At 44.6% G+C, this 25,872-nt stretch overlaps 1 protein-coding gene across 1 annotated transcript in view; it reads right to left on the bottom strand.

Annotated features, from left to right (window-relative positions):
* Positions 1-25,872, bottom strand: part of LOC137632529 (uncharacterized) — a 158,260-nt gene that overhangs the window by 72,057 nt on the left and 60,331 nt on the right. The window contains exons 12-14 of the mRNA XM_068364506.1: positions 15,761-15,941; positions 13,210-13,457; positions 12,211-12,302 (exon numbers count right to left, since the gene is read on the bottom strand). Coding sequence (XP_068220607.1) covers positions 12,211-12,302; positions 13,210-13,457; positions 15,761-15,941 — 521 coding nt within the window. The remainder of the gene's footprint in view (positions 1-12,210; positions 12,303-13,209; positions 13,458-15,760; positions 15,942-25,872) is intronic.

Genomic DNA, 25,872 nt, shown 5'->3' with positions numbered 1-25,872 from the left:
CACAGCATCGCGACGCTTCAACACCGAGTTGGCCCACAGGGTGGTAACCTGGTGCGCCAAGAACTCGATGGAGCGGGTGCCCGAGAGCAAGAAGGTCTCTAGGGCCTTCCTATTGGTCTCCTTGGACAAGTCCTCAGATCGCAATAGGATGCCCAGAGATCCTAACCAGAAGTCCAGCCACGAAGTGGCCTGCATGGCACACTTAGCGACCTTCTCGTGGTTAAGGATCTCTGCCACCGAGAACGACACCTGCCGGGCAGAGAGTTTCTCCAAGGGAACTCCCTTCGCCAGCTCCTCCACAGAGTGATGGAGCGGAAGAGCGAGGTTGTGCTCACCCAGGATCTCGAAATACCTCCTCTGCTGAAGGCGAGGAGGAGGGATGAGTTTGTTCCCGGCAGTGGAACGACTGGAGGAGGCAAGAAGTGCGAGCTGAGCATTGGCCCTAGCTCTGGCACTCTTCAGCCCCCGAGACCAGGGCAGAGCTGCACTGGTCTTAGGGGCCTTCCGAACGTCGAACACTTCATCCAGAATTGTGTCTTTGCCTTCACGGGGGGGGATGACTGGATCCGTAAGACTGTTAAGTTGCCTTATCAGGCTTAGGACCTGCCAGAAGGCATGTTCGGACTCTTGCTGTTCTCCTCCCTGCGGGCTGGCAGCTAAGTCTCCTGCCCCAGGAATCTCTTCCTGGGGTGATACGTGGACATTCCCCTGGGTAGTCATGGGTTCCTGTCGAATCCTTGCAGAGGATTTAGGGATGGTCTTGGAATCCTTGGGCTCCCTCCTAGGAGGGATACAGGATCCCAACAACGAGGTTCGAGGGGCCCCTTCCTCACGAGACAATTCTCCTGCCTGAAGCGAAGTCTCCCCCCCTGGTGCCGGGGGGAAGACTACCGGTCCACTGGACTCACCTGAGGACGGAAAGGCCTCGTCCACGGGAGAAGGAGAGAGTACTCGTGTAGGAGAGGGGACCCTCGAGACCGACCTCTTGGGAACCAACTTCGCCCTGGGGGAAGTCACCACGAAGTCCACTCCTCTCTTTCTCTTCAGCGTAGGAGAGACAGCCGCTGGTTTGTTACCCTGGCCGGCGAGTGCTGGTTTCATAACCCTCACTAACGCCCGTGCCAGCGGACCAAACCAAGTCTGCTGCTCAAAGGACACAGAGTCCGAAATCCTCGCTAAGGTGAAAGGGATCGGGCGATCCTTTGGAGTGGACACGACGGTACCTGCCTGAAAAGAAGGTGGGGAAGAATGCTGTAATGACCTGTCCTCGTCCTGCAATACCAACCTGTGTTTGGATGGAGGTGATCCCGAGTGCCGTCTAGGAGCACGCGTCCCTGCTGCTACCACCGGCTGTGGAATTCGCCGCGAACTATGGTCGCGCGAGGGTGAACGGTCACGCAAAGGCGAATGGTTGCGCGGGTGATCGCGCGGGCGCACAGGCGAGCGGTCGCGCGGGCGCGCAGGCGAGCGGTCGCGCGGGCGCGCAGGCGAGCGGTCGCGCGGGCGCGCAGGCGAGCGATCACGCGGGCGCGCAGGCGAGTGGGCGTGAGGGTGGGCAGGTAAATGAACACGTGTCCGAGGCGACGAACGCAAGCGATGGTGCGACGGCGAGGGATCGTGCTGCCGCGTAGGTGAAGAAGATCGCTGGCGATAATGATCACGTGATGGTAAGCGATGGCGAGCAGCATGTGAAGGTGAATGATTGCGCGCAAGAGGGCGATCGTTCAGGGTTGTGCGATGAGGAGCAGCATGCGTAAGCGGGCGATCGTTCAGGGTTGTGCGATGGCGAGCAGCATGCGCAGGTGAATGATCGCGTGAAAGGGTGCGATGGTGATCAGCATCCGCAGGAAGGCGATCGTTCAGGGTTGTGCGATGAGGAGCAGCATGCGTTAGCGGGCGATCGTGCAGGGTTGTGCGATGGCGAGCAGCATGCGCAGGTGAATGATCGCGTGAAAGGGTGCGATGGTGATCAGCATCCGCAGGAGGGCGATCGTTCAGGGTATTGCGATGAGGAGCAGCATGCGAAAGCGGGCGATCGTGCAGGGTTGTGCGATGGCGAGCAGCATGCGTAAGCGGGCGATCGTGCAGGGTTGTGCGATGGTGATCAGCATCCGCAGGAGGGCAATCGTTCAGGGTATTGCGATGAGGAGCAGCATGCGTAAGCGGGCGATCATGCAGGTTCGTGCGATGGCGGGCAGCATGTGAAGGTGATCGCTGGCGAACTGGTGATCGCTGGCGAGCTGGTGATCGCTGGCGAGCTGGTGATCGCTGGCGAGCTGGTGATCGCTGGCGAGCAGAAGGTCGACGCGTGTCCTGTGAGAGGATAGGTTCACGAGCAGGAACGGGAAGATCGCTGGCGCGTTGGCGAACATGTGTTTCTGACACACGCGCAGCACGATGTTGCGTAGCCACAGGACCAGGTGGATGGTGAGCAGGGAGTTCAGCAGGAACTAAAGGGTGGTCAGAGACCGCAGGGCGATGGTCCTCAAATGAGCGCTGACGCTCGGAAGAGAGCTGACGAGCAGGAGAGCGCTGGCGAGGGGGGCGAACCTCAGGAGAGAGCCGACGAGCAGGTGAGCGTCGGCGAGCAGGAGAGTCTTGGCGAGCAGGAGATCGTCGACGAGCAGGAGATCGCTGGCGAGCAGGAGAGCGCTTGTGCGCTGGCCCTGCTCGCGTAAGGGAAGAATCCCTTAGCCCCGAAGGGACCGTTGCCCGTCGGGTGACGAGTTCTCCAGAAGGCGAAGATCCGGCAGGAGATGGAGAGCGGTCCGCAGAGAGGTTCAAGGAGGGCGGAGTAGTCGGTTGAGGCTGACGAGGAGAGTCCCCCCCGGAGGACGAAGACCCAAAAAGGCGCCTCTTAGTCCCCCTGTAAGGGGAAGGGAGGCCCTTGTGGCGTAGAGGGCGGTGAGCCTTACGGCGGAGGCGGCCTCGGGGGAGATCGTCGGGACCATCGGTCCTCCGAAGGGGAGTCTCCTTCAAAACACTTCCCTCAGAAGGAAGCTGGGCAGCCGTCGAGACCGAAGGACTCACTTCCCCCTTCGAAGGATGCACGGAAGGAGGAGGAGAGCCTAGAGCACCATCACCAGCAACAGCACCTGCGTCGGAAGGCCCAGCCACGTCGGAGGCCTCTGTCACCACGACATCGACAATAGACAGAGGGTCTACCTCCGCTACCACCGGCGACTGTTTAACAGCGGCCCCCAACGAGACAAGGTCAATAAGAGCGACCCTGGAGGGCAAGCCCTTAAGCCCCAGGGACGACCAAATCTGCAACAGATCATCACTGGATAAAGTATTATTATCAATAACCTCCCCCGGAGGAGGAGGGGGAACCGCCTCGCTATGGGAGGCGACGCCCTCTCCCCCCACCGAAGGTAGGGAAACAGAACAAGGGCCTGCGCTCCCACTCGGACGACTCTCCTTAGGAGGCGGACGAGGGGGAGCTTCGGAGGAGGTTTGGGCGGCGGAAGAAGAGTCCCGAGAACCTTCCTCCTTCAAGGCTAACCCCGGAGGAGAACGGTCTCTCTTGGACTTCTTCTTACGCCGACGGCCAAACCTCTCCCACTGGGAGGCAGACCACTCCCTACACTCACGGCACATGTTATCCTGGTCGCACCGTCGGCCCCGACATTGAGGGCAGAGGGTGTGAGGATCCGTAATCACGTCCGACATGAAAGTCCCACAAGGACGGCCGGCAACTCCAGGGCATGTCCGCATATTAAATAAAAGAAAATAACTGAAGGTCAACTTCCAACCAATCACACAAGCTGTAAAGAAAAAGAAGAAAATTAAAGGCTGTCACGAAGGCGATGAACAGACACGTCTGATCACCGCCGAGCCAAAAGTGAAGTGAAGCTAGTCACCGGTGTGTGGAGGGGGGAGGGGTAGCAAGCTACCCTTCCCCACCCCCCGCTAACTAGCGCGGGGGTAATTAACCCTCGTTAAAAACTATTGGCTCGTCATTTCAGCTGCGCTAAAAGTAAACCCTTTGTAAATAGCGTGGTTTGTATTTCGGTTACGGAACAAATTGAAAGAGTTGGATTTTTGGCAGACATAATGTCACACTTGAATGATCTCAATGTCAAACTGCAAGGGGAAAAACACACTATCTCCAACTTGATCTCAGCAATTCGAGCATTCCAGATAAAAATTGAACTTTTCAAGGACGATATTCAGAGCCAACTTTTCCCTTTTCCAAGACTTTTGGAGGAGCGTAAAGATGAAACAGACACTAAATATGTCCAATTCATTGAGAAGCTGATCAACAATTTTAAGGTTTGCTTTGATGATTTTGTTCTTGGAAAACAGTTGCTGCTGATAATTCAAAACACTTTTCTAGTGACAGATATCACAGAATTTTCATTCAAAGCAAATCTCACCTGGAAATGGGTAGATGCTACTAAAATCCAACTGGAACTTATTGACTTTCAAGAGAATGTAGCGATGAAACAAGTATTCTGTGATTGTACACCAGAAACATTTTGGTCAAAAGAAGGATCCCCTGCTAATTTTCCTACTCTTCACAGATTAGCAGTGCAAATTCTCACGATATTTGGCTCCAATTACTGCTGCGAATCTGCTTTCTCAACTATGAACCTAGTGAAGAACAAGTTTCGCTCCTGCATGACCAATGAACACCTCCACCACTGTCTTCGGCTCGCTATTACTCCATTAGTACCAAAATTTCATGAACTAGCAAAAAGCAAAAAGTGCAATTTCTCTCACTAAATTCTTGTTGTGGTGTTTTGATTTTTTTTTAATTTGAAAATTCATTTTATTTTCTGAGAGGGAATGTTCATATCCTGTTATGTTTTAAAAGAGGTAATTTTTTATCATTAAAGTACCATAATATGAAACAGTATTTCATTTTAGAACTCTCAATTTCAGTTGTTTTTATAGAGAAAAACATTCAAGTCTTGCTATACTTTAGGTATAAAATTTAATACTTTTATCTCCACGTTTTGAAATTTTGTATAAATAAAACAAATAGTGAATATGAAATTACTAAAAATCATGGTTTACTACCCTGTTCTCGAATTGGTTGTTTTATTTCCATTATTTCATGTAATAAAAATTTCCGGACCTATGTATACAGTGGAACTTGTCTAACTGGACCTTTCCTCATAATAGTTGAGTAGCCCTGGCCTAGGTGGAAGGCTGCCTGACTAGATCAAATATGAGCACACCACTATCTAGATTCGAAATGATCTCTCCATAATACTGTACTAACAATGGTCTCACAGCATTTCCTTTTAGCTTATCACAATATTGTTTACCATAATAAAGTACTATAAAGTCTATAGAAAAAACCCAACGATATAAGAAGATTGGCAACTCTCCTATTTGTCTATGTTGAACAAACATATTATAATGCAAAGACTCAGCCGTTATGCTGGAAAAAGCCAAAGAGGTTGGAGTGCTACAATTAAAATATTTATTCTTAAAATATATAAACATTTAAATCATAGCTCTATGATGCCATGTTTTTCTATCATAAATATTTAAGTGGAAGGCATGTTTAAGCAAAAAAATTGATTAACCTATAGATTCAATCTTTCCCAAGCACAACTTTTGAAGAAAAATGATATTTTAATTATAAAATAAATTTTTGAATATAATTACCCGGTGAATATATAATAGCTGCAACTCTGCGGCTCGACAGAAAACACACTCAAAAAACTAGCGAGCGATCGCTATGAAGGTTGCGGGTGTGCCCACCAGCGCCAACTGTCGGCCAGATACCACTCTTGCATGTAAACAAACCCTTCAATTCTTCTCGTCCCGCTGCGTCTCTATTGGGGAGGAAGGGAGGGTCATTTAATTTATATATTCACCGGGTAAGTATATTCAAAAATTTATTTTATAATTAAAATATCATTTTTAAATATTTAACTTAGCCGGTGAATATATAATAGCTGATTCACACCCAAGGCGGTGGGTAGAGACCAGAGTTAATTAAGTTTACAGCGTATAAGCTAAGAGTTTTTTCATTTTGACAGTTATCAATATAACAAAACCAAAATATATAGGTACCTGGTAAGGAAGTTGACTTAAGACGATTACTCTGCCTTGTAAGTCTGTCTTCCTCACGGAGCCCAGCGATCCTCTTAGGATGCTGAAAGACTCCCAGGAGCTGAAGTATCAAGGGTTGCAACCCATACAACAGGACCTCATCAAACCCCTAATCTGGGCGCTCTCAAGAAATGACTTTGACCACCCGGCAAATCAACCAGGATGCGAAAGGCTTCTTAGCCTTCCGAACAACCCATAAAACAATATTAAAAACATTTCAAGAGACAGATTAAAAGGATATTGGAATTAGGGAAGTGTAGTGGTAGAACCCTCACCCACTGCTGCACTCGCTGCAACGAATGGACCCAGTGTGTAGCAGTCCTCGTAAAGAGTCTGGACATCTTTAAAGTAAAATGACGCGAACACTGACTTGCTTCTCCAAAAAGTCGCGTCCATAATACTTTGCAGAGATTTATTTTGCTTGAAGGCCACGGAGGTTGCTATATCTCTAACTTCGTGCGTCTTAACCTTAAGCAAACATCGGTCTTTCTCATTCAAGTGAGAATGAGCTTCTCGTATTAAAAAAATCTGATAAAATATGACAAAGCATTCTTTGACATAGGCAATGAAGGTTTCTTAACTGAGCACCATAATGCCTCAGATTTCCCCCGTAATGACTTAGTACGAGCTAAATAGAACTTAAGAGCTCTAACAGGACATAACACTCTTTCCAGTTCGTTGCCTACGATCTCTGATAAGCAAGGAATATCAAAAGATTTAGGCCAAGGACGAGAAGGCAGTTCATTTTTGGCCAGGAAACCAAGTTGAAGTGAACAAGTGGCTTTTTTCTGTAGAATAGCCGATGTTCTTACTGAAGGCATGAAGTTCACTGACCCTTTTAGCCGAAGCCAAGCACACTAGGAAAAGTGTCTTGAGGGTGAGATCCTTCAGGGAGGCTGAATGTAATGGCTCAAACCTGTCTGACATGAGGAACCTTAGGACCACGTCTAAGTTCCATCCAGGAGTTGCCAAACGACGTTCCTTAGAGGTCTCGAAAGACTTAAGGAGATCTTGGAGATCTTTATTGTTGGAAATATCTAAGCCTCTATGTCGAAAGACCGAAGCCAACATGCTCCTGTGGCCCTTAATCGTGTGAGCTGAAAGGGAGTGAACCTTTCTCAGATGTAAAAGAAAATCTGCGATTTGGGCTACAGAGGTACTGGACGAGGACACAGATGCTGACTTGCACCAGTCTCGAAAGACTTCCCACTTCGACTGGTGTACTCTAAATGGTAGAAGCTCTCCTAGCTCTTGCAATCGCACTGGCTGCCTCCTTCGAAAAGCCTCTAGCTCTTGAGAGTCTTTCGATAGTCTGAAGGAAGTCAGACGAAGAGCGGGGAGGCTTTGATGGACATTCTTTACGTGGGGCTGACGTAACAGATCTACCGTTAGAGGAAGACTTCTTGGAAAGTCTACCAGCCATTGAAGTACCTCGGTGCACCACTCTCTTGCGGGCCAGAGGGTAGCAACCAACATCAACCTTGTCCCTTCGTGAGAGGCGAACTTCTGCAGTACCTTGTTGACTATCTTGAATGGTGGGAATGCATATAAGTCCAGAAAAGACCAATCCAGTAGAAACGCGTCTATGTAGATTGCTTCTGTATCTAGGACTGGAGAGCAATAGATTGGTAACCTTTTGGTCAACGAGGAGGCAAAGAGGTCTATGGTGGGTTGACCCCAAGTAGCCCAAAGACTCTTGCCCACGTCCTTGTGGAGGGTCCATTCCGTGGGTATCACCTGACCCCTCCGACTGAGACAGTCTGCCAAGACGTTCAAGTCCCCCTGGATGAATCTCGTCAACAGGGAGATGCCTCGAATTCTTGACCATAAGAGAAGGTCCCTTGCGATCTCGAGCAGCGTTGGAGATGTACGCCAAAGTTGTGGTGTTGTCTGAGTTGCCTCTACCACTACGTTTCGAAGAAGCTTTCTAATATCATCAAGGCCAAGTGGACTGCTAATAGCTCCTTGCCGTTGATGTGCATGCTCTTCTGACTTGAGGTCCACAGACCCGAGCATTCCCGACCGTCCAGGGTCGCACCCCAACCCAAATCCGACGCGTCTGAGGACAACACGTGGTTTGGGTTCTTGACTGCTAGGGATAGTCCCTCTCTCAGACTGATATTGCTGTCCCACCATTTCAGGCATGCCTTTACTGGTTCGGAGACTGGGAATGATACCGTCTCTAATGTCTTGTCCTAGTTCCAGTGAGAGGCTAGATGGAACCGGAGAGGCAGAAGGTGTAGTCTCCCTAGTGAGACAAACTGCTCCAGGGATGAGAGAGTCCCTACGAGACTGTTCCAACTCCTGACTGAATAAACGTTTCGTTTCAGCATTAGTTGGACTTCGAGCAGGGCTTGACTGCGAATCTCCATCCCCAAATATAGAATAATCTGGGATGGGATCAGTTGGGACTTTTAGGTTGACCAAAAGTCCCAACTCCCTGGCCAGACTCAACGTCCAATGTAGATCCTGCAGACAGTGAAGACTGGACGATGCTCTGAGAAGCCAGTCGTCCAAGTACAGGGAGGCTCGGATCCCCGATAGATGGAGGGATTTTGTCACATTCCTCATGAGCCTCGTAAACACGAGAGGCGCAGGACTGAGGCCAAAGCACAGGGCTCGAAACTGGTACCCCACATTCCTGTAAACAAACCTCAGAAACGGTTGGGAATCCGGGTGTATAAGAATGTGGAAGTATGCCTCCTGAAGGTCGAGAGAGACCATCCAGTCGCCTTCCATAAATGCTGTCAAGACAGCCTGGTAGACTTCATCGTGAAGTTTGTCTTGACAATGAACACATTGAGCGCACTTGCCTCTTACCTACTCATGCAGTGAACATGGCTGCCAAATCATTGGAGCCATCCCTGAGGGACTTTTTCCTGCAGAGAACGTGGCTGTCAGATCATTGGAGCCATCCCTGAAAGCCTTGTTTATGCATGACAAAATTGAACAGCAAAACTTCAAAGGCTCGAAAATAGCTGTGAAGTTGACCTGTAAAATCTTGGAGCGTCTCATGGCCAGGCGCCAGGGAGAGTCTATGAGGTTTGAGAAGTCTATCTGGGCAGAGGCAGGAACTCCCAAGCCGAGAACTTCTCTCGTGTCATATCAGACTCTCACTCTATAAGCCAGTTTAAAAGAAGGGAAAGCAAAGGCTGTCTCCCCCAAAACTCCTCCTGGTGATAAACCAGTCGCCTAGCAAACGTAAAGCTCTCTTAGAAGAGCGAGAGAGCACTAGCTTAAAAACAACGGCTTCGAAGTAGCTAGGCCTAGTGTAAGCTCTGACGTTTAGGCGAACGAGGAGCAGCAGTTACAAAAAGATCCGGACAAAGATCCTTAAAAATCAGCATGATTTATTTAAAGTCCATAGAGGGCTAAGCAGCTTTAGGCTCCTCTCCGTCTGACAGAGTCCTCAAGGGAATATCAGTAGGAGGGGGAACAGCAACTTCCTCATCTGAAGGAACCTTGTCCGATAATAGCCGAGTCTCAAGCAAGGGAGAGACCTACCGTGGTGGCAATGCTTTACAAGCAGAGTCCACACGCACTGGTGCATTAGTAGCGGACCAGGACGCAACGTCATGTAACTGCTTGACAGTCTGTGAACTGTCAACAACAACAGGCGCGTGAGGACGCACAGCGTCCACTCGAGACTGCTTTGACTGCCTAGACTGAGCAGTCAAAACAACTCTAGAATGCGGAGGTTGACGCTCAGCGTCAAAACAAGTCAACTCCGATTGTTGGCGAACGTCCTGAACGTCAACAGGAGCATCAGCAAGTGGCTTAACGTCCAAATGTGGCTGAAAAACCACACGAGACCGCATCGAGTGTGGTTCTAAACAACCTGACTGACGTGACTTGGCTACGCCAACGTCAACAGGACGCACAGAGAAACGTTAGGGTGACTGAAGGCCAGGATCTCGATGAGATAAACGGCTAGGCTCAACGGACTTATCGGCAGAATAGTCTTCCATAAGGGAGGCAAGCTTATTCTGCATGTCTTGCCGTACTACCCATTTAGGATCAACGGGAATGGTTGCGGTAAGAGACGAGGGTAACGTCTGTGACCGCAAAACCTTGCCTACAAAAAGACTCTCGGAGTCTGTGTTACGCTTTTGTTAGGCGGCGAGCAGTCTTCCGATGACTGCATAGGGTCAGAGCTGTCCTAATAGTTAAAACCAGGACGCTGGACCTGTCCTGAAAGGACTGACTTTCGCTTAAAGGGCCTCGAAACCTTGTTCCACGGTTTCTTATGCGAAAAGCCTTCGGATGACGAGGAGAAAATCGTCTCTCTCGCCTTATGGTAGGAGTGATCTTGGTAAGATACACCTGATACCATAGAGGGAACGTCTGTTCGCTGATCAAGGCCTCTCGAACCCATAAGTCGTACGACATTACTTCTCCCCTGGGCTTGGGAGCTTGCAAGAGGTCCCAGACTAGGCGAACGACAGGCACGAACAGACGAACCCTCGGTCGCAACACTGATAACACTTTGCGCAATATCACTTTATCACTACGATTTTCTGTTTTGCACTTATTTCACTGAAATCGAATTTTTTAACAATTCACATTAGGTATGAATAAAACTGATTTCTACCTGAAGCACGCAATTCTACCCTCATCAAAAGGTTGTAATTGCGAAATCAGTCGTATAATGTAAGCACATTAATACCAGCAAAAAACAGTAAACATATTTTAAGATAAAAAAATCAGTGGCTGGGGAAGAGACTAAACACTAGTTCATTCAAAACTACGTTTTCAATCTCTCACCGTACAGTGCCTTGGGACGAGAAATAAAAACTAAAAACGTTTTATCCTTTCTCCCCGTACAGAGACTAGGGACGAGAGTAACTCGAGAACAACGTTACTCGCTTGGGACGAGATAAAGATCGGAACGTTCTCTCTCCTCTCTCTTTCTCCGTCTCTATCTCTCTCTCTCTCTCTCTTGATTTCGCACCTAAGAGAAGAGCCCACTTACCTTTCGTCAATAAACAGGTTATTTGCCCAAAGGAAAAAACTGAAAGGTTTTTCAATTAAAAGTTCCTTTAAAATAGTCTTTAAAACATTTAAGCTTTGAAAGAAAAAAGAACAAACGTCAGAATCGATTTACTCTTTCTGCAAAGTGAAACCGTGATACTCTCTCTCTCTATCGTAACGATAGAGCGCAAACTGCGTAGCATAAATAAACTAAACGTTAGTTCATCTTTGAAACAGTACGAAGACTATTCAAAGAAAAAAACTATCATAAAATATTTACTAAAAATATTTCATTTAATAAGTTTTAAATCATTAGCTCTGTAAAAGTTATTTACGATTGAAAAGGGCTCAACGTTGTTTAACTTCGGTTTCCAAGTTAGGACCGCCTACTCTCATGAAAGGTCGCATATAAACAAATCATTAAAATTTATTTTGATGTTTATTATAAATGGAAAGCTAATCGAAGAGGCCTAATAAAGGCGGTTGAGATATAAAATATATAGAGGAAAATCTATAATAAATTTATAACGTGATAAGATAATTGCTAAAAGCCTAAAACACACTTCCGTCTAAGGGAAGGGTAGGCCATTTAAAAGTCAAAGAAAGTCCATACTCTCTCTCTTGTCATCAAAAATTAAATCTATCCAAAAACGAGTTCAAGATTTAAGATGAAGATAAAACACCTGCACTGCGAAAGCTCAAACCAAAATGAAGTACTTCACCAAATATGTTGAGAAAACTCCAGGTTCTACAGCGAGTATTGATACGTCTTGTCGTCAACATCGACAGAGAAGAATTGAAGGTTTTGTTTACATGCAAGAGTGGTATCTGGCCGACAGTTGGCGCTGGTGGGCACACCCGCAACCTTCATAGCGATTGCTCGCGAGTTTTTTGAGTGTTTTCTGTCGAGCCGCAGAGTTGCAGCTATTATATATTCACCGGCTAAGTTAAATATTTAAAATAAGAAATTAATAAAACAAAACTCAATAAAATTCTGATGTAATGGAGACTTCAACAACTTACAAAAAAAGACTGAAGGTGTGGCAACTGATGAGAGGATAATGTTCGATAATAAGAAACGATTATCTAAAATTCTACTGAATATTATGGTTCAACAAATATGTATCCTGAAAAAAGTTATATCTACAACTGAATAAGCACAATTACCTGGAGAACTTGTATAGCTTTGACTACTTGAAGGAGTATTTGTGGTTGTGGAAAGCCCTGAGTAAGAACTGGAGGCCACACCAGTCTGCGTACTGAAACACAGAAGGCATTAAAAATTAATGTATGAAGGTCACAATTTCAAAATTACATTCATGCAACACCATAAATGGCAATGTTCCCCCTTTCATGCAATAATATGAGTCAAATTTGTTATTCTAAGAATTACATGTCCATCAGCACAAAGGCAAGAAGAAAAATATCTTATCCTAATCTGCATATTGTTTAGGAGCTCTCTACGTAATAATTTTTTTAGAGCATTTTAGGTCATTAAGTACTTCTTTTATTTTATGTTGAAATTAGTATGCTGCATATTCTAGGGCAACTGATGGTATCAAATCTACTGCAATATTTTTATATGATTCTACCATTAATAAGAAATTCATTGGGAAATAACCAAGATGAAAGCAGTCTTATGATTATATTTTACAATATTAGGCCACATACTAGTAAATTATAAAACTTCCTGAATATCCAGATTTTTTAAACATTTAACTAAGAGAACTACCAAGTAAATTGATTTTTCAACTTTTATTATTTAAAAACTTTGCATTTTCTATGTATGGAACTGAAATTTCATTTATAGATTACCTGTATCTATGTTTTCGGTGTTCAGCAAGCATCAGCCACCATAATGATAAGTAAATGAATACAATTACTATATTTGCACTATAAAACATGAGCTGACAAACTGTGAATCAAGTACACTAAATGGTACGGAGCTAGGTCTTATCAAAACTTTCTTTGAAATCTAGTCTTAATGCGAGTACAGTTGTAAATGATGAATTATCTTGAAAACAAAATGGTTAAAATTCACTACAGTATACAGGTATATATCACTTGGAGTAAAGTGAATTGGTAAACTTTAAAATTCAAACCCAAAATACAAAGTAAGACAGTAGTTTGATCCAAGCACCACCTACGACATTCTTAAAAACATACCTTATATCACTATTGTCAAGCTCACTTCCTATATTCACAGGAGATGATGGAGGTGTAGGGAGTGAGAACATTCGATTGAAATTCACTTTTACATAACGCATAGGAGCATATTTTGCTGATTCATCTATTTGTTCGTCTCCATCTTCTGATTCAGATGACGATACAGGATCTTGAACTAAGAGTTCATGAGGAGTTGGAGGTATATACTTCACAGTATCAGCTTTTTCTTTGTTCTCCTTATAACAATTCTGAGAAGGATTAAAAAGGAGTTTAGTTGAAAAAAAAAAAAAAAAAAAAACACACACACACACACCTAACAGTTTCATATACAACAGATTCTAAGTGGCATTTACTTCTAAAAATTCTTAGAAGTAAAGAATACAAAAAATGCAACTACATTTCCAGTGAAACTCACCTGAAATGTATGTTTGTAGAGAAAATTTCAATCAATAAATAACCATTTACAAGGTTAGGAGGATTCTAATAGGAAAACTAGCATTATCATGGGAGAGAATGTTAAAACTGCAACAAATACAGAAAGTCCTCAAGATACAAACAAATGCTTTTAGAGAGAATGTTCAATATAGTTACCCTAGGCCTCCAGCTCATGACCCTCAAAACAGTCCCTATCCTCTATTGTTTTCAATAACCTGATCTTCCTACTGCTAACACTCTACCCATTTGTATGTATGTATCAAGATTTCATATAGATTTTTTTAAGTACTAAGGTGCTTTGTAAAACTGATTTATATGTATTTTATCAATTGAAAACTCCTTGCATTTTAACAAACAATTGAAAAATATGATTTTTATATCAACATTTATCCTTTCTATGTTGTATTCAACTTCAAATCAAAAACTCTTAACTTTAGGAGCAACAACTTAACTTTAAAATAATAGTTAATTATTTCTATATCTCCATGGCCTCCTTCTCTCAACAAGGCTAGACCACCTCAACACATTCATATCCACTCTAGCTGCTAAATCATTTCTTACACCAGTTCTCACCCTCACTACTTCGTTCCTAACACTGTCTATTCGAGATACACCAGCCATACTCCTCAGACACTTCATTATTATTATTATTATTATTAAATGCCAAGCTACAACCCTAGTTGGAAAAGCAGGATACTATAGGCCCAAGGGCCCCAACAGGGAAAATAGCCCAGTGAGGAAAGGAAATAAGGAAATAAGGAAAAATAGAACATTTTAGGAATACTGTATTAAAAGCAACTTTTCCATCTCCTCAATCACTTGTGGCCTTTGCTTAGTTACCGCCGTAACTCCCGTTGCAACATTCGCCTTCTTAATCATTTCTTTATGCTTTAAAAACGTAGAAATGGTCGACTTCGCCATTCCGTATTCTACCGCTAAATCGGACACTCGTACACCATTCTCATATTTCGCTATAATTTCCTTCTTCAACTCGATCGTTGTTCGCACTGTTTTCCTCTTCTCCTTCCCCTTAACACTCATTACTTTCTTGGGACTCATTATGAAAGCTAAAAAAGCAATTAAAAGCACTGAAAATCACTAAATCACAACGAATGCTGATCGCGCGTTGTCTGAGTGACGCTCTCGAGAGAACTGATGCTTCCCGAACAAGCGAGAGTGGCCGAGATGGCGCGATCATCACAAAGCCCATGCGGTCGTCACGTGTTCGGCTGGTCGAGTACCGAATTTTTGGTCGAGCACCGCAGCAAAAATTTCTCGAAAATTTTGGTCGAACTCCGAATTGTTCGAGTATAGAGTCGTTCGACTACCGAGGTATCACTGTAGTAACAATATTAAAATAAATATTTCCTATTTAAACTATAAAAACTTTAACAGAACAAGAGGAAGAGAAACTAGACATAAAAGTGTGCCCAAGTGTACCCTCAAGCAAGAGAACTCTAACCCAAGGCAGTGTAAGACCATGGTACAGAGGCTATGGCACTACCCAAGAATAGAGAAAAATGGTTTGATTTTGGAGTGTCCTTCTCCTAGAAGAGCTGCTTACCATAGCTAAAGAGTCTCTTCTACCCTTACCAAGAGGAAAGTAGCCACTGAACAACTACAGTGCAGTAGTTAACCCCTTGGGTGAAGAAGAATTGTCTAGTAATCACAGTGTTGTCAGGTGTATGAGGACAGAGGAGAATCTGTAAAGGATAGGCCAGACTATTCGGTGTCTGTGTAGGCAAAGGGAAAGAACCGTAACCAGAGAGAAGGGTCCTATGTAGTACTGTCTGGCCAGTCAAAGGACCCCATAACTCTCTAGCGGTAGTATCTCAACGGGCGGCTGGTGCCCAGGCCAACCTACTACCTACAAACACATTCAATTGCTGTCTCTCCATCACTTTCATTCCCCACAACTCTGATCCACACATCACAGTTGGTACAATCACTTTCTCGTACAGAATTCTCTTTATATATTATTTTTAATTGTATAGGCTATAACTATATAACCAATTCCAACAAATAAAGGCCAGCTCTGTAAGAGTCACGCTTGACTCATTGGGCTGATGATATCCTTTTAATAATAATAATTCAACATATCAAAGATTATACTCACAGGACATAGAAACTTGGCACCCCCTGACTGGATAAGTTCAACAGTTGCTGGAGGCATATGTGTACATTTACCATGGAAAAGGCATAAACATTTCATACACTGCAAACTTGGTACTGTTCCTGCTCCAAGCTGACACTGTCCCGTGCAGTGAAAAAGCTGCTGACCAGACCTTTTAGATAACCTGATAAGAATATCTAAAATTAGTTCAATATCTAAAAATAAAGGTAAATTGTTAAAAAAAAAAAATAAAAATGATATTTTAATTATAAAATAAATTTTTGAATATACTTACCCGGTGAATATATAATAGCTGCTGCTCCAGCGGCTCGACAGAAAAACACACAAAAACTCGCGAGCAATCGCTATGAAGGTTGCGGGTGTGCCCACCAGCGCCAACTATCGGCCAGATACCGCACATGCATGTAAACAAGCCTCAATTTTTCTCGTCCCACTGCGTCTCTATTGGGGAGGAAGGGAGGGCCTTTAATTTATATATTCACCGGGTAAGTATATTCAAAAATTTATTTTATAATTAAAATATCATTTTTAAATATTTAACTTAGCCGGTGAATATATAATAGCTGATTCACACCCAAGGTGGTGGGTAGAGACCAGAGTTAATTAAGTTTACAGCGTATATGCTTAGAGTTTTTGACAGTTATAATATAACAAAACCCAAATATATAGGTACCTGGTAAGGAAGTTGACTTAGACGATTACTCTGCCTTGTAAGTCTGTCTTCCTCACGAAGCCCAGCGATCCTCTTAGGATGCTGAAAGACTCCCAGGAGCTGAAGTATCAAGGGCTGCAACCCATACAAACAGGACCTCATCAAACCCCTAATCTGGGCGCTCTCAAGAAATGACTTTGACCACCCGCCAAATCAACCAGGATGCGAAAGGCTTCTTAGCCTTCCGTACAACCCAAAAAACAATATTAAAAACATTTCAAGAGACAGATTAAAAAGGATATTGGAATTAGGGAAGTGTAGTGGTAGAACCCTCACCCACTACTGCACTCGCTGCAACGAATGGACCCAGTGTGTAGCAGTCCTCGTAAAGAGTCTGGACATCTTTTAAGTAAAATGACGCGAATACTGACTTGCTTCTCCAAAAAGTCGCGTCCATGATACTTTGCAGAGATCTATTTTGCTTGAAGGACACGGAGATTGCTATAGCTCTAACTTCGTGCGTCTTAACCTTAAGCAAACATCGGTCTTTCTCATTCAAGTGAGAATGAGCTTCTCGTATTAAAAATCTGATAAAATATGACAAAGCATTCTTTGACATAGGCAATGATGGTTTCTTAACTGAGCACCATAATGCCTCAGATTTACCTCGTAATATCTTAGTACGAGCTAAATAGAACTTAAGAGCTCTAACAGGACATAATACTCTTTCCAGTTCGTTGCCTACGATCTCTGATAAGCAAGGAATATCAAAAGATTTAGGCCAAGGACGAGAAGGCAGTTCATTTTTGGCCAGGAAACCAAGTTGAAGTGAACAAGTGGCTTTTTCTGTAGAAAAGCCGATGTTCTTACTGAAGGCATGAAGTTCACTGACTCTTTTAGCCGAAGCCAAGCACACTAGGAAAAGTGTCTTGAGGGTGAGATCCTTCAGGGAGGCTGAATGTAATGGCTCAAACCTGTCTGACATGAGGAACCTTAGGACCACGTCTAAGTTCCATCCAGGAGTTGCCAAACGACGTTCCTTAGAGGTCTCGAAAGACTTAAGGAGATCTTGGAGATCTTTATTGTTGGAAAGATCTAAGCCTCTATGCCGAAAGACCGAAGCCAACATGCTCCTATAGCCCTTGATCGTGGGAGCTGAAAGGGAGCGAACCTTTCTCAGATGTAAAAGAAAATCCGCGATTTGGGCTACAGAGGTACTGGACGAGGACACAGATGCTGACTTGCACCAGTCTCGAAAGACTTCCCACTTCGACTGGTATACTCTAATGGTAGACGCTCTCCTCGCTCTTGCAATCGCACTGGCTGCCTCCTTCGAAAAGCCTCGAGCTCTTGAGAGTCTTTCGATAGTCTGAAGGCAGTCAGACGAAGAGCGGGGAGGTTTTGGTGTACATTCTTTACGTGGGGCTGACGTAACAGATCTACCCTTAGAGGAAGACTTCTTGGAAAGTCTACCAGCCATCGAAGTACCTCGGTGAACCGCTCTCTCGCGGGCCAGAGGGGAGCAACCAACGTCAACCTTGTCCCTTCGTGAGAGGCGAACTTCTGCAGTACCTTGTTGACAATCTTGAATGGTGGGAATGCATATAAGTCCAGATGAGACCAATCTAGGAGAAATGCGTCTATGTGTATTGCTGCTGGGTCTGGGACTGGAGAGCAATAGAGTGGAAGTCTCTTGGTCATCGAGGTGGCAAAGAGGTCTATGGTGGGTTGACCCCAAGTCGCCCAAAGACTCTTGCACACGTCCTTGTGGAGGGTCCATTCCGTAGGAATTACCTGACCCCTCCGACTGAGACAGTCTGCTAAGACGTTCAAGTCGCCCTGGATAAACCTCGTTAACAGGAGATGCCTCGATCTCTTGACCAAATGAGCAGGTCCCTTGCGATCTCGTACAGCGTGAGGGAGTGGGTGCCTCCTTGCTTGGAGATGTACGCCAAGGCTGTGGTATTGTCGGAGTTGATCTCTACCACTTTGTTTCGAAGGAGACTCTCGAATTTCATCAAGGCCAAGTGGACTGCCAAAAGCTCCTTGCCGTTGATGTGCATGCTCCTCTGACTTGAGGTCCACAGACCTGAGCATTCCCGACCGTCCAGGGTCGCACCCCAAGCCAAATCCGACGCGTCAGAATAGTACGTGGTTTGGGTTCTGAACTGCTAGGGAAAGTCCCTCTCTCAGACTGATATTGTCGTTCCACCATTTCAGGCATGCCTTTACTGGTTCGGAGACCGGGATTGAGACCGTCTCTAACGTCTTGTCCTTGTTCCAGTGAAAGGCTAGATGGAACTGGAGAGGTCGAAGGTGTAGTCTTCCTAGCGAGACAAACTGCTCCAGGGATGATAGAGTTCCTACTAGACTCATCCAATTCCTGACTGAGCACCGTTCTCTCTTCAACATTAGTTGGACTTTGAGCAGGGCTTGATCTATTCGGGTGGCAGACGGAAAAGCCCGAAAAACTGGACTGCGAATCTCCATCCCTAAATACAGTATAGTTTGGGATGGAATCAGCTGGGACTTTTCTAAGTTGACCAAAAGTCCCAATTCCTTGGTCAGATCCAATGTCCAATGAAGATCCTGCAGACAGCGATGACTGGACGAGGCTCTGAGAAGCCAGTCGTCCAAGTACAGGGAGGCTCGGATTCCCGATAAATGGAGGAATTTTGCTACATTCCTCATAAGCCTCGTAAACACGAGAGGAGCAGAACTTAGGCCAAAGCACAGGGCCCGAAACTGGTATACCACATTCTTGAAAACAAACCTCAGAAACGGTTGGGAATCTGGGTGTATAGGGATGTGGAAGTACGCGTCTCGTAGGTCGAGAGAGACCATCCAGTCTCCCTTTCTGACCGCTGCTAAGACTGATTTCGTGGTCTCCATAGTGAACTTTGTTTTCGTAACAAAGACGTTGAGCGCACTGACGTCTAGCACCGGTCTCCAACCTCCTGTCTTCTTCGGGACTAGGAAGAGACGGTTGTAAAACCCCGGTGATTGAAGGTCCGAGACTTTCACCACCGCTCCCTTCTCTAGCAACAGAGACACCTCTAGGTTTAGGGCTTGTCTCTTTGACTCCTCTCGGTACCTGGGAGAGAGGTCGATGGGGGATGTCGCTAGAGGAGGTTTGCGTACAAATGGAATTTTGTACCCCTCTCTGAGCAACCGAACAGACTGTTGGTCTGCGCCCCTCTTCTCCCAGGCCTGCCAGAAGCTCTTCAATCTGGCTCCTACTGCTGTCTGAGGCTGTGGGCAGTCAGACTCTGCCACGTGAGGACTTGGCTCCTCTCTTCTTTCCTCTCTTTCCCTCGGCACGAGTACTTCCCCTGCTGGGAGCTCTGCCACGAAAGGGCGGGATAAATCTGGATGCCGGAGTGTCGATCCTGGGTCTAGCAGCAAAGGATGTAGAAGGAGTCCCTTTGCGAGCAGAGGACGCCATCAAGTCATGGGTGTCCTTCTGCACAAGTGAAGAAGCTATGTCCTTGACCAATTGTTGCGGAAACAAAAACTTTGATAAGGGAGCAAAGAGCAGTTCTGATCTCTGACAGGGAGTAACTCCTGCCGAAAGAAAAGAGCAAAGGGACTCTCGCTTCTTTAAGACTCCCGACGTAAAAGAGGAGGCGAGCTCATTGGAACCATCGCGGATGGCTTTATCCATACAGGACATTATCAGTAAGGAAACATCTCTATCAGCCGATGAGATTTTCCTACTTAAAGCAGCTCCCAATGACCAGTCAAGGAAGTTGAAAACTTCAAAGGCCCTGTATACGCCTTTCAGCAGATGGTCAAGGTCCGAGGAGGACCAACTAATCTTCGAGCGTCTCATGGCTAGGCGGCGGGGAGAGTCTACGAGGCTTGAGAAGTCACCCTGGGCAGAGGCAGGGACTCCCAAGCCGAGAACTTCTCCCGTGGCATACCAGACGCTCGATCTAGACGAGAGCTTTGACGGAGGGAAGGCAAAGGCCGTCTTCCCCAAACTCCTCCTGGTATCCAACCAGTCCCCTAAAAGTCGTAAGGCTCTCTTGGAAGAGCGAGAGAGCACTAGCTTAGTAAAGGCTGGCATGTTAGCAGGTAAGCCAAGAGCAAACTCAGACGGTGGCGAACGAGGAGTAACAGAGACAAAGTGATTGGGAAAAAGCTCCTTGAAAATTAACATGACTTTCTTAAAGTCCATTGAAGGAGGAACCGTTCTAGGTTCGTCTACATCCGAAGGATGATCATCATGATGAGGGTCAGCAACGTCCTCATCTGAAGGATCCTCATCTGACAACTGCTGAGTAACAAGCAAAGGGGTTGGCAATGCTTGACACGCAGAGTCCACACGCACTGGTGCATTAGTAGCAGTCCAGGACGCTACGTCATGTAACTGCTTAACAGCCTGACTGTCAACAACAACAGGAGCGGGAGGACGCTCGACGTCAACTCGAGACTGTTTTGACTGCCTAGACTGAGCAGTCAAAACAACTCTAGACTGCGGTGGTTGACGCTCAGCGTCAAAACAAGTCAACCCCGCTGGTTGGCGAACGTCCTGAACGTCAACAAGAGCATTAGGAAGTGACTGAACGTCCATATGCGGCTGAAAGTCAACACGTGACTGCATCGAGTGAGGCTCTACAAAGCGTGACTGACGTGACTTAGCAACGCCAACGTCAACAGGACGAGCAAAGGCTCGTTTTGGCGGCTGAAGGCCAGGATCTCGATGAGTTAAGCGGCGAGGATCATCGTGAACCTTTTCAGCAGAATAGTCTTCCATAAGGGAGGCGAGCTTGATCTGCATGTCTTGCAGCACAACCCATTTAGGATCAACGGGAATGGGTGCGGTAAAAGACGGGGTTAACGTCTGAGACTGCACAACCTTGCCTACACCAAGACTCTCTGAGCCTGTGTAACGTTGCTGCTTAGGCGGCGAGCAGTCTTCCGATGACTGCAAAGGGTCAGAGCTGTCCCAATGGCTACAACCAGGACGCTGGACCTGTCCTGAAGGGACCGACTTTCGCTTAAGGGGCCTAAAAACCTTGCTCCACGGTTTCTTATGCGAAAAGCCTTCGGATGACGAGGAGAAAATGGTCTCTCTCGTCTTATGGTAGGGGCGATCTTGATGAGACACGCCTGTCTTGTTCGCTGATCAAGGCCTCTCGAACCCATAAGTCGTACGACATTACTTCTCCCCTGGGCTTGGGAGCTTGCAAGAGGTCTCGGACTAGGCGAACGACAGGCACGAACAGACGAACCCTCGGTCGCAACACTGACAACACTTTGCGCACTAATCACTTTCCCACGATTTTCCGCTGTGGCACTCTGACACTTTAGCTCTTTAACGTCAGCCATGAGTTGATTACGATCTGTAGCTAACGACTCAACTCTTTCACCCAAGGCATGAATGGCACGTAACATGTCTCGCATCGATGGTTCCTGAGTGCCAGTAGGGGGTTCATATGGAGAGGAAAAATCTACTGATCTAGAGGAACTCCTCCTTACCCTATCTCTCTCTAGCTTACGAGAATACTTGTCGTATTCGAGCCAATCGAATTCCGAAAGGCCCACGCATTCCTCACACCGATCTCCTAATTGACAGGTTTTACCCCGACAATTAGAACACACAGTATGTGGGTCGTGAGAGGCCTTTGGAAGACGCCTATTGCAATCCCTAGCATTACACTTACGAAATCTAGGGGATTGTGAAGCGTCAGCCATTTTGAATTAGTCAAAGAAAGTCCAAAAAACAATCCAAGTCATCAACAATTAAATCTGTCCAACAAAGAGTTCAAGAGTTTAAGTTGAGGAAAAAACACCTGCACTGCGAAAGCTCAAACCAAAATGAAGTACTTCACCAAATATGTTGAGAAAACTCCAGGTTATACAGCGAGTATTGATACGTCTTGTCGTTAAGGCCGACAGAGAAGAATTGAGGCTTGTTTACATGCATGTGCGGTATCTGGCCGATAGTTGGCGCTGGTGGGCACACCCGCAACCTTCATAGCGATCGCTCGCGAGTTTTTGTGTGTTTTTCTGTCGAGCCGCTGGAGCAGCAGCTATTATATATTCACCGGCTAAGTTAAATATTTAAAAACATGTTATAGTTGACATTACATAATAGAAATGAAATCATAAATAATAACTGACTAAAAGACAACTATCTCACTGTACAAACCAAAGCTTGTGCTATAATTTGTAGGTCTTTGTTTGTCTTGACATTATTAAGTGATTACAAATCCCAAAAAGATAACATTTTTAGGGCTGATCCTATCACAAATACAATTTTCTTTATCTCATTAGATGTAGGAGTGAGAAATGGGCCATTAACAGCCACGCCTTTAGCAAAAACACAGGCTGTAGCACAAACAGCAGTCTCGGGGTGGGGTATGGGATAATAATGCAGATGGGTTGACCGGAGAAGTAACATTTGCTACAGAGTACAGTAATACAATTATTATTATTATTATCACTATTATTGCATATCACTATCATTAAAGTCTACCTTCCTAATCCACATATATTAGTGTTACATTCACCCCAACCAAATGAGGAATTCCACGGATAATAGGCAACCCTAAATTGTACGGTTGTTAAAATTTATTATGTTTGTTTGTACGTGTAGTAAAATACCTTTACATTACATACAGTACTTATTCTAAATACTAAACAGCATATATGCACAATTTTTCTGCACAGTGAATCAAAATACGGTACTGTATTGTACTTTAGAATGTATGTAAAATACAGTACACAGCAGACACACTATGTGCTGTATAGGCTACAGTAAAGCTAACATACATCCTATTCTAAAATACACGTACTAATCTACGCTACTTGGGTACTCTAGACTCCTTCATTTTCCTTCTCTGATGATTACCTATGGTGGTTCTTGAAATGACTATACTGATGAGATGGGGGGATGATAATGTAGGCAGACCAATATCTTTGAATCACTTGAACAAACGGCACATGGGATCATTTAGATCCATGCCAGTTGCTAGATGCGGATTGATTCCTTTATTATTGAAATTTATCTGATCATTGACGAAAGCATCTTTCAGATTAAATCATAATCATGAAAACAAGTTTACAGTACTCCCTTGACTATTGTTCCCTCAGCAATTAACAGATAAATCAATATATTACAGGAGGTCCTAGGGTTACGACGGGGATCGGTTCCTACGCCACGTCGGAAGTCAATTTTCGTTGTATGTCGGATTTACTTTATATAAATAACATACTATGTGTATAATATACTTGAAAAAAAAAAGCAATCAGTTACCATTCATAAAATACTGTACTCTCTACAGTAGTGTTCCTACCCTTATACAGTACTAGTGAACAGCCATTAATACATATAAAAATTCCTGACCTTTATTCCTGTGATTGGTCTGCACATTGCAATTATGCTTTCCATACACAATAAACAGCAAAAAGACACAAACCTACCCCAAAAAACGAGCAGTACCGAAATTGCGAATTTGTACCGTAAACAAAGATTGAAAACTAATGCTAAAGTGACGTGTAACACACTACTCTGCGGCATTTGTTGTTCTCCACGTTGGCAAGTACTGGAGTTCGTCGTATCAACAAATGAGTAACAAGGACTTTTTTTAAGTACAGGTAGTCGTCAACTTATGACTACTGTATTCACAAACAATCTACTAATTATAATTAAAAAACATAAAAATGTATTTGAGAGAATAGCATTTAAATAAAACTTCACCATATTATGGCCAGAATGATAGTTTAAGCATTTATTGTTTATTTTAATAATAAAAAAAAAGATCCTTCGGAAGTTTGCCTTAATCAGCTGATCTGGAAAACACAGACGGTAGTGCCTAGAGACTTATAAAACAAAAACAATGGAAAAGATTAACATTCGGTGTTTTTATTTCTTAATGCGATATGTGAATATTACTCAAATAATTATTGGATACAGTTAAGTGAAACACAATTTCATCAAAATCTTGTTTATGTTAAATAATCAGATATATAAAAAAAGCCAATTACATCATGGGCAACTCTGGTCCTATTGGTGCAATATAGTAGTGAATTTATTGAAATATGTTATTTTGATAAAATAAATTTTTGAATATACTTACCCGGTGATTATATAAGCTGCAGCTCTGCTGCTCGACAGAAAACTCTACGTAAAAAATCCGCCAGCGATCGCTATGCAGGTAGGGGGTGTACTTCAACAGCGCCATCTGTCGTGTAGGTACTCAGTACTCATTGTAAACAAAGAACTCAATTTTCTCCTCGGTCCACTGCGTCTCTATTGGGGAGGAAGGGAGGGTCCTTTAATATATAATCACCGGGTAAGTATATTCAAAAATTTATTTTATTATCAAAATAACATTTTTCAATATTTAATTTAGCCGGTGATTATATAAGCTGATTCACACCCAGGGGGGTGGGTAGAGACCAGCAATAAATGTTTACATTATTATGAGCTAAGGATTTTTTATTTCATTTTAGAAGTTATCAAAATAACAAACATAAAATAAATAAGTACCTGGTAAGGAAGTCGACTTGAACAATTACTCTGCCTTTTTAAGTACGTCTTCCTTACGGAGCCTCGCGATCCTCTTAGGATGCTGAGCGACCCCTAGGATCTGAAGTATGAAGGGTTGCAACCCATACCACAGGACCTCATCAAAACCTCTAATCTAGGCGCTTCTCAAGAAAAGAATTTGACCACCCGCCAAATCAACCAGGATGCGAAAGGCTTCTTAGCCTTCCGGACAACCCAAAAACAACAATAAAAACATTTCAAGAGAAAGATTAAAAAGGTTATGGAATTAGGGGAATGTAGTGGTTGAGCCCTCACCCACTACTGCACTCCCTGCTACGAATGGTCCCAGGGTGTAGCAGTTCTCGTAAAGAGACTGGACATCTTTAAGATAAAAAGACGCGAACACTGACTTGCTTCTCCAATAGGTTGCGTCCATTATACTTCGCAGAGATCTATTTTGTTTAAAGGCCACTGAAGTTGCGACAGCTCTAACTTCATGTGTCCTTACCTTCAGCAAAGCTTGGTCTTCCTCACTCAGATGGGAATGAGCTTCTCGTATTAACAGTCTGATAAAATAGGATAAAGCATTCTTTGACATAGGCAAAGATGGTTTCTTAACAGAACACCATAAAGCTTCTGACTGTCCTCGTAAAGGTTTAGTTCGTCTTAAATAGAACTTAAGAGCTCTCACAGGGCATAAGACTCTTTCTAGTTCATTTCCAACCATATTTGATAGGCTTGGAATATCGAACGATTTCGGCCAAGGACGAGAAGGTAGCTCGTTTTTGGCTAGAAAACCAAGTTGTAAAGAACATGTAGCCGTTTCAGATGAAAATCCGATGTTCCTGCTGAAGGCGTGAATCTCACTGACTCTTTTAGCTGTGGCTAAGCAAACCAGGAAAAGAGTCTTTAAAGTGAGATCTTTAAAGGAGGCTGATTGTA

This window comes from Palaemon carinicauda, chromosome 41, assembly GCF_036898095.1.
Source record: "Palaemon carinicauda isolate YSFRI2023 chromosome 41, ASM3689809v2, whole genome shotgun sequence".
Lineage (NCBI taxonomy): Eukaryota > Metazoa > Arthropoda > Malacostraca > Decapoda > Palaemonidae > Palaemon > Palaemon carinicauda.
Note: the sequence above shows the minus strand (reverse complement) of the source record. Positions and strands in the feature narration are given on the sequence as shown.